Below are 10,007 nucleotides of genomic sequence, written 5' to 3'. Positions count from 1 at the left end.
ATTAAAGTTTCATTTTGCAAACCAAACAAGTGTTTTATGATTCCAATGGAATCAAAAACAAACAAAGAAAACTATAAAAGTGAAATTGATGAGGTGGACAACAACTTTCCAAGTTGTGTCATAAATACACAACTTTACCAACAACAACCAAACAACCCCAAAATGACGTTGTCTTATCGCTTGAAATCGAAATAGACAGTAGTTGTTATATTAATTGGACCTCTCCAATTATCACCTGTAAGGAAAAGCATCAAGTGCGTCTGAGTCATAGCATTAAATGTGCACTTAAATGATATCAATTGTTGGATCATTAGATTTCGAAATTCGTGTGCAGATAGAACGGTTGACATCTTTTAGGTGTACATTTAATGTCATTAGACCGAACACTTTCTCTCCAACTAGAAGTTATCTGAACAATAGTTTATATCTATAATAAATATATAAGAGCTTTGCTATATGGACCCAAAATTTAGGACCAACAGGTGACATCCCTCCTATTGCATAATGAGCTGACATCATTAATGATGATCAGTCTATTATGCAATAAGAGGGGGGCACCTCACATATCACCTGTTGATCCCATATTTTAGATCCTTGGTAATTTTTCTATATATAATGCGTTTGAGTTTTACATGTCTTTGCGAGAGAAAACGATGGGAAACGCGGTCCCGATGAGGGCGATCGCAACGGCACCGGCGATGAGGTAGTTTGTCCCCTCGGCGGACACATCGCCTACAGCTGCCACCGTCACGGTTGCGTTGGATTTTGGAGATGGAAGCGCTCTTGGCTTGTGGATTGGATTTTGATGGGGTTGCGAGTGTAAGTAAACTCCTAGTGAGGGGATAAGAGGAGAGTCGGCCAGAGAGAGGAGAAGCAGAAGCCATTGGCGTTGGATTTTGGAGATGGAAGCGCTCTTGGCTTGTGGATTGGATTTTGATGGGGTTGCGAGTGTAAGTAAACTCCTAGTGAGGGGATAAGAGGAGAGTCGGCCAGAGGATAAGATGTGGGCCCATGAAAATCTGACGTAGGAGGAGTTCGGCCCATGGGCTGGATAATGGTTCCTGCAAGGCTACAGGCCACCATAAAATCTCAGATACGTTTATTTTTCTCAACGTCAAGTATTATATTATTATTATCACATATATCTGTCATATTTAATGTTTTTGTTTTGCTCGTCCTTTTAACTTTTTTTTCCCTCCTTTTTTTTCCGCTCACACTAAGAGCATCTCCAACAGTTTCCCCAAAAATTTCTCCAAAATGGAGAAGCAAAAGACATATTTTCTAAATTATTTTTGCTCCAACTCTAACAGTTTCCCTATTTTAAAGAATCCTGCATTTATTACAATAATAAAAATATTCCTACATCCCTATTTTGGGATGCTCTTATGCATTGGAATTGCCCCAATGTTTTTTTTTTGTAATTACAGATTTTGTTTTATATTTATTTTCTCCTCCATCTTGTTTTGAAGAACGTGTTGCATTTATGATAAAGCATTCCCCAAATATTTGAAGAATGCCACAGATTTGGGGAAGACTCCCCTTTTTTTCTCATCCATCCCTATTTTGGGGAATGAGATGGGGAATCTGTTGGACCAAAAAAAAAACCAAAAATTCTCCAAAAGTGAGAATACCAATAAAATGGGGAAGCTGTTGGAGATGCTCTAAAGTATACTCATCTGATATCGTATTTTTTTAAAACGCTGTGAACCAGGTTATTTTAGAAAGGCTTAATTGCACTTAAATACCCTATAGCTTTGCCCTTACGTACCTTACTTATTTTTTGCCACACCTATGTACCCTAAAGTTCTTAAAACTACATTTATATACCCTCACTACCCTAAAGTTTAACAACTTGCACTTAAGCACCCTAAGGTTTTTATAAATTACACTTAAAAATCCTTAAGTTTTTATAAATTGTACTTAAATAACTTAAAAATTTTAAAACTTGCACTTAAATGCCCTCATTTATGTAAACTTGAGGATATTTAAATACAATTTTTAAAGACTTTAGGATTTTTAAGTGTCTGTTTTAAAAAAATTTAAGATTTTTAAGTGCGAGTTTTAAAAACTTTAGAATATTTAAGTGTTGTTAATAAAAGTGAAGATATACGAGTGAGTTTTAAAAACTTTAGAGAGCCAAACATAATTGAGGTTATGTAAGTGCAACATGGGAAAATTATAGTGTTTTACGTGCAATATTTCAGCATTTTGGAAATGTAACAATGTTGGAGACTATGAATTTATCTAGAAATTTTACGATGATTTTATAAAGGGAAAATTGCTTGGAGGAAGCAAAATAAGTTGGGCCAATCATCCCCACCCCCAGCCCAACAACCATAACCCATAAGCCCTAAAATTAAAAGATATATGCAACCAACCCCCAAACCCACTGCCCAAGAAAACAACTTCCCAAATTACCCTTCTTCTTCCCAATTAAAACTCAATCCATTTCCTCCCCTCCCCTCCTCCTCCCTCCTCATTCGCACCCTCCTCCTCCACGACACCCTCCTCGGCTCAGTCCGCCTCCTCCCCTCCCCTCCCCTCCCCTCCTCCGTCGCTGAGGTGGCGATCCACGAAGCCCTGCTTACTTCCGGGTTCAGGACGACGAGCCCAGACGAAGCTGATTTCTTCTTTGTTCCCGTTTACGTCTCCTGCAACTTCTCTACCGTTAACGGGTTCCCTTCTTTGGCCCACGCTCGCCCTTTAATCGCCTCTTCGATTGCTGAAATCAAAACCAAGTATCCGTTTTGGAACCGGACCAACGGCCGAGACCACATGTTTGTGGCCTCCCATGATTACGGCGCTTGCTTTCATGCAATGGTGTGCGGTGCTTTTATGATTTTACATGAAAATTTTGAAATTTTTAGAGCGAGAGTTTGTGAAGTTTGGATTTTTTTTGGTTTTGTTTTGTTTTTGAATGCAGGAGGACGTGGCTATCGCCGACGGAATTCCTGAGTTTTTGCGGCGATCGATTCTGCTGCAGACGTTCGGGGTGACCTCGCCGCACGTGTGCCAGGAAGCGGAGCACGTGCTGATACCGCCGTACATACCGCCGGGGATTCTCCGATCTCCGCCTCCGGAGACGGCGAGGAGGGACATTTTCGTCTTTTTCCGGGGGAAGATGGAGGTTCATCCCAAAAACATCAGCGGACGTTTCTGCAGCAAGTAATTAAAGAGTCGATCCTTAATTAATGAACTAGTCCATGTAAATTTTCATAAAAGCCCTTCCTAATTTAAGCAGGGCTTCGTGGCTCGTCGTACCTATGTATCTTCCCAAATTACTCTATTTGATGGGTTGAAATCATTTGAGGGATGATTTTGGTATAATAATAGCTCAATTCTGTGTGACTTTTGGTGCCCATATGTGATATTTTAGTATGTTGTGTGACTTATGCTGCATTTAGTCACATTTTGGTATTTTGTGTGACTTTTGTGGTTGTTACGTGACATTTTAGTATTCTGTGTGACTCTTGGGGCCTATATGTGACATTTCAGTATTCTGTTTGACTTTTGGGGCTGTTATGTGATATTTTTACATTCTCTGTGTTATATTCTTGTTACCAGTTACATATCCTGCTATTAAGTGTTATGTTATATTTCTACAGGTATGATTATGGCATACATGCGTATTTTTTCATCAAGGCGATCCTCGAGGGAAGGGAGATAATAAACGTTGAAGCCTTGCACATGGAGTCGCATATGCTACGAGTAGGACTTGCTGCTCAACTCATATATGAAGGGCGTGAATGGAAAAAAACTACGGTTGAAATTTGAAATTAGACAGTGATGATGCAGAATATTTTTTGTACTTTGGGGGTAGTGATGTACCTATGATTGAGTGGAAGTATTAGACTCTACATGTAACTGTAACAATTGTTTAAACGCTATGATGTAAAGGATAACTAGTTTACTAGTTGTGTGTGACATTTGTTGGATTGTTGTGTGAGCTATATGTGAAGATATGTGACCATTAGTATGATGTGTAACGTCTAGGGCTTTTATGTGACGTTTTAGTATGGTGTGTGACTTTTGCTTCTTGTATGTGACATTTTGGTGTTCCGTGTGACTTTTAAGGCTGTTATGTGATGTTTTAGTATGTTGTGTGACTTTTGCTCCTTGTATGTGACATTTTGGTGTTCTGTGTGACTTTTGAGGCTGTTATGTGATGTTTTAGTATGATGTGTGACTTTTGCTCCGATTATGTGACATTTTGGTATGTACCATTGATTGAGTGGAAGTATTAGACAAACACATAATTATTTCATTTGTTGGATGTTGGATGTTTACTAGTTGTTTGTAAATGATAAAATGTGCATTTGTAATTTCTTGGTGATCTTTTTTCTTTAGCGTATTAAATGGAATCTAAAAGTAAAGTTCTTACAGGTATCACTGTTAATACTAACAAGTCACACGAACAGGTATCACTGATGAAAAAATACGCATGTATGCCATAATCATACCTGTAGAAATATAACATAACACTTAATAGCAGGATATGTAACTGGTAACAAGAATATAACACAGAGAATGTAAAAATATCACATAACAGCCCCAAAAGTCACATAGAATACTGAAATGTCACATATGCGCCCCAAGAGTCACACAGAATACTAAAATGTCACGTAACAACCACAAAAGTCACACAAAATACCAAAATGTGACTAAATGCAGCATAAGTCACACAACATAATAAAATATCACATATGGGCACCAAAAGTCACACAGAATTAAGCTATTATTATATCAAAATCATCCCCCAAATGATTTCAACCCATCAAATAGAGTATAACTCTCCAAACCTACAACCTCATTTTATCAGTGTGACATATTACCTGTTCGTGTGACTTGTTAGTATTAACAGTGATACCTGTAAGAACTTTAATTTTAGATTCCATTTAATACGCTAAAGAAAAAAGATCACCAAGAAATTACAAATGCACATTTTATCATTTACAAACAACTAGTAAACATCCAACATCCAACAAATGAAATAATTATGTGTTTGTCTAATACTTCCACTCAATCAATGGTACATACCAAAATGTCACATAATCGGAGCAAAAGTCACACATCATACTAAAACATCACATAACAGCCTCAAAAGTCACACAGAACACCAAAATGTCACATACAAGAAGCAAAAGTCACACACCATACTAAAACGTCACATAAAAGCCCCAAACGTTACACATCATACTAATGGTCACATATCTTCACATATAGCTCACACAACAATCCAACAAATGTCACACACAACTAGTAAACTAGTTATCCTTTACATCATAGCGTTTAAACAATTGTTACAGTTACATGTAGAGTCTAATACTTCCACTCAATCATAGGTACATCACTACCCCCAAAGTACAAAAAATATTCTGCATCATCACTGTCTAATTTTAAACCGTAGTTTTTTTTTTTCATTCACGCCCTTCACATATGAGTTGAGCAGCAAGTCCTACTCGTAGCATATGCGACTCCATGTGCAAGGCTTCAACGTTCATTATCTCCCTTCCCTCGAGGATCGCCTTGATGAAAAAATACGCATGCATGCCATAATCATACCTGTAGAAATATAACATAACACTTAATAGCAGGATATGTAACTGGTAACAAGAATATAACACAGAGAATGTAAAAATATCACATAACAGCCCCAAAAGTCACATAGAATACTGAAATGTCACATATGCGCCCCAAGAGTCACACAGAATACTAAAATATCACGTAACAACCACAAAAGTCACACAAAATACCAAAATGTGACTAAATGCAGCATAAGTCACACAACATACTAAAATATCACATATGGGCACCAAAAGTCACACAGAATTAAGCTATTATTATATCAAAATCATCCCCCAAATGATTTCAACCCATCAAATAGAGTATAACTCTCCAAACCTACAACCTAATTTTCTTCAAAGAACCAACAAATTAATCTAACAACATACCAATCTGCAGTACAAATCCTTTGTCCTGCTATAATCAACACCACATGATTCCGATGAATTAGTAGAATTAGGGCTGGAGCTCTGAGATTTCGACGACGACGACGAAGATGTAGCGTCAAGTATAACACAACTATTAAGTACAGATTCGAAACCAACCTTCAGCTGTCAAAATCATCATCATCATCGGTGACTAAACTGTAGCTGATATTTTAATTTTCTTCTCCACAACCGCAACTCTGAGACTGCAGGTCTGCACTTCTTAGCCATCCCTTGCCATTTCCGCTGCTGCCTCAGCCCCACCTTTCTCCTTTGCTCCCCACCTCCTTTCCCTTCACCCTCACAACCCTAACAAACTCCCCAAAAAAAAACCCAACAAAAAAAGAGGAAAAAGTTTGGCACCGTAAGTTACTTCTGCGGCCGCCTCATTTTGCTGGCGGCATCCTACATCACCAGCGTATTTACCAGCAAAGAAATCGGCACTCCCACCACCCCTCATCGGCCCAGACTCAGAAACTGTGGAACAAAATTAAATTGCCTCAAATTGTAAAATTCCATTTACCTCTGGGAGTTCCAAGTAAAAATTAGATTAACTTATCTTGCACGCAAAGCAACACTTCTCATTCTATGTAGTTTAATTTGAAAAAGGGAAGTATACATGAAACGTCGTATCAGCATCCAACGGCAGCTCAATTTCAAACACTTAAAAATAAGTTCTCAATGATGAGGGGGTCGAAGCTATGCTAGGGGACCTATAAGCAATTTTATATGCCTACAGATACCCCCTCCAAAGTATTTCAGTCTCGTTCTTTTATAGAAGAGTCTGGGATACTTTGGATATGATTGTCCCTACCTTCAGTCGGTATAACGGGACCTCGGAATGGCTTCTGTTCTTGACTCCTTCAATTCTCCAGGCTTTTCGGTGCTTTGTCGAAAGTCTGTAAGAGTTCCGGTGCTGCATTTATTGTCTGACCGTTTGTCGGAATTTTCTGAACTTGAAGTCGATTCCTTTGAGCTGACCATTGATTGTGGCGTCGAGTCTTTATGCACAACGCGTTGTCCGGCGTAGTGTGGTTGAGTTATCCTTAAGAATATTTATAAACAATATTCTCCAGGAACTTCTCAAACCAAAAATAGGGAATAGTTTATACTCATATACCTTATTGGAGTATTAAGAAGCAGTTTATACTCGTATACTTTTCGGAGTGTTTTTGTGCCTAAATGAGCTGAACCGGCTTAAAATGAGCCAAAAAAGGCAGTAAATCGGCTCAAAAAATCCTCCAACTCCTCCGAACAAATGGGAGAGGGGTGAGTGAATGATGGACTGAACCGTCGCTCGATTTGAAGTCGTTTCGATGCTCGGTTCGGCTTCAATTTGGATTTTGGTTCGAACTGGGTCCGGTCCGGTTCGGTTCGGTTTGGTTCAACCCGGTCCACCTTATATAAAGGGGGTCTTTTTCTTTTCTTTTTTCTTTACCCTAGGGCCGGCCCCCCCCTTTTTGCCTCCTTTTTGAATTTCTCTTCCCTCGAGCCTCCGTTCTCCCTCAAAACTCGATCTTCGTCTTAGATTCATCCTTCCTTTTGATCCTTGACTGAGAAATCCCTCGAAACTTCCATATTTAGACTTTCCTTCGAGCCCCTCGAGCGCGTGGTTCGAGCACTTCCAAGATCTAATTTTTGTCGGATCCTCGAGCTTCCCCTCAGGTATATCTCCATAATCTTGATCTATTTCATGTTTGATCTAGTGTATGGAATAGCGGGATCGCATATAAGGGTTGAGGGAGTGATTTGATGCCTCAAGCTCGCCTTTTTAGGGGATAAAAAAGTGATTTTTATTTCTAGATCTGACCTCTTGAATTCTTTTTCTGTAGGCCATTATGTCGCGAGTATCGAGAGGTCGTTTTCCTGCTGCATCGGTTGATGGCGCGCCTCCCTCATATGCTGGTGAGCAATTTTTTGACCTTTTTCGAAAATTTACAAATTAGTCCTCTTTTTTCTGGATATTTGCAAATTAGTCCATTTTACCCCCCGTTGTTCTCCTTGGTGAGGCAACCGGGAAAGGCCTTGGTTCTCCTTGGTGAGGATCGACGCTTTATGGAAATTTTGCAAATTAACCCTCTTCTTCTGAGAATTTTGCAATTTAGTCCTTTTACCCTATTTTGCTCTCCTTGGTGAGGCGATCGGGAAAAGCCTTGATTCTCCTTGGTGAGGATCGACGCTTTAAAGATGGGTTTTGCTTGGTCAAAACCACATCTCATAATAAAGGGGGCGTTTTGACGCTGCATTGTGCTTTATAAGGCAGGGATATATTGTCGATATACCCTATCTTATAAATGCGCAATGTGGCCAAATCGTCTCGCCCTTTATAAGGCAATGACTCTATCTTACCAATTTGTAAGATGAATTCAATTTCCTTTTATATCTGAAATTAACAAACACTTAACTGCTTGTTTTCAGTGGAATATCCTTCCGGAGCTTTTTCATCGCATGCGGTGAATGGACGTCGTGATGAGTATTATTCCACATCTGATGACTTTTCGCCCATTCCGTTCACCTCCCAGTTTGCTCCGGGCACGTCGTTGGAAGTTGTCCAAGTGGTGAGGGAAGGTGGCCATCAAGCTCTTCGCCAGCTGATCACAGATGCGCCTCTCGTGCAGGATGCCAGTTCCGTTCAGTCTCTTAGGAAGACTGACTTCTTGTTTGGAGACTCTACCAGGGATCCCGATGCAGTATTTATTGAGGCTGAGCAGTGGCTTTACCAGACTGGCAGTCGTTATATGTATTTGCCGAAGATTCCTCGACACCGTTCTTTGACTGAGCTCAGGCGCCAAGCTGTGAAGCGGGAGATGTCGTGGAGTTTGACAAAGGAACATGAGAGCGTTCACTGCGGCTATATTACTCATCAGGCAGTTCCTGGTTCGAGTCGAGATCACATTGTTGGACTACATCCTGGAGTACTGGGGCTAGATACTCCGCCTCGCAATGAGTTCCTCACCACTGCTTCTACTTTGAGGAATCGCCTCGCTATCTTAGGACGGGAGATGCCTGCACCGCGCCACAGATTCTATGGTTGGGTCCATTCTTTGGACAGGTTTTGGTGGGCTCGTATGACGAAGTATGTCTTGAGCCGATGGAGCGAGGAGTTACATGCTTGCGGTCTTTATGCAGCCATTCGGGCCACTATGCATGGCTTGCCTACAAGCGCGAAGCATTTCTTTGCCCTATGCGAGCTTTACAATCCAGATTCCAACACTTTTCTGACCAGGCACGGAGAGTTGGGCTTGGCTCTACATGAGATGCACAAGATTTCTGGTTTGCCCATGGGACAGATGTTATACCAGGAGTACTTTCCCTCCAACCATGAGTTGAGTCAGCTGAAGGATCGCATGCCCGACCGCTACGAGACCTTATGGGACCTCACTTGTCATTATCACATTGCTTTGGCGCAGTCTAAGCCCCTAGCGAAGAGGACCAAAGCAAATGTGAGCCTGAAGCAGTTCGCATCATACTTGTTCAGGAATCTGGAGAGCCATTCTGGCCAATCTATTTGTGAACTGGCACCGCTGACTCCTTCAGAGGTTAATGAGCTGCTGAATAAGACTAACGCCCAATCCTATACCATTAGCAGTTCCGAGAGCGGCTTTCCTGCAGGGACTAAATTCAGATCGTTCTTATATCATGCGACCACACCGATTCGTCCGATGACTCTCCTTGCCGGTTATCTCGCCATCTGGTTGAAGAAATGTGTGGTCCCGTATCAGTCTGGTGACGCTCTGCCACTGGAAGTGCTCTATCCTGCAGTTCAGCTTGCCTACAAGAAGGAACTTTCGCTTCTTCCGGTGATGGTTGCTAACATTCATCGAGGGCTTCGGCAGATTTCTGGTGCTTTTACACGGAGAGATGATGATAAACCGACTCAGATTCCTACCATTAAGGTAGAGCTCCCGTATATTTATTTGATGGCTTGGTTCGTTCTTCATCGTTCCGATGTGATGTCAATACCGAATGCCATAGATCAGTCTGTCCCCTTTCTACAGTTGCTTGAGAATGGTGAGTGGG

The 10,007-nt window shown here is 40.8% G+C and overlaps 1 protein-coding gene across 1 annotated transcript; it reads left to right on the top strand.

Moving 5' to 3' along the window:
• LOC109835431 (probable glucuronosyltransferase Os03g0107900) lies at positions 2,368 to 3,252 on the top strand. The gene is made up of 2 exons (XM_020403407.1): positions 2,368 to 2,820; positions 2,924 to 3,252. Exons 1-2 carry the CDS (start codon positions 2,368 to 2,370, stop codon positions 3,167 to 3,169), a joined length of 699 nt encoding a protein of 232 aa, XP_020258996.1. The 3' UTR covers positions 3,170 to 3,252.

The sequence above is a fragment of the Asparagus officinalis genome, chromosome 3, assembly GCF_001876935.1.
Source record: "Asparagus officinalis chromosome 3, Aspof.V1, whole genome shotgun sequence".
NCBI lineage: Eukaryota > Viridiplantae > Streptophyta > Magnoliopsida > Asparagales > Asparagaceae > Asparagus > Asparagus officinalis.
The sequence above is the reverse complement of the archived record's forward strand: the minus strand, read 5'-3'. Positions and strand labels throughout refer to the sequence as shown.

Excerpts from the sequence above, each read along its gene's own strand:
- LOC109835431 (XM_020403407.1), top strand. The coding sequence starts at position 2,368 with ATGCAACCAACCCCCAAACCCACTGCCCAAGAAAACAACTTCCCAAAT. Across the intron at positions 2,821-2,923 it reads GCGCTTGCTTTCATGCAATG|GAGGACGTGGCTATCGCCGA; the intron begins GTGTGCGGTGCT and ends TTTTGAATGCAG.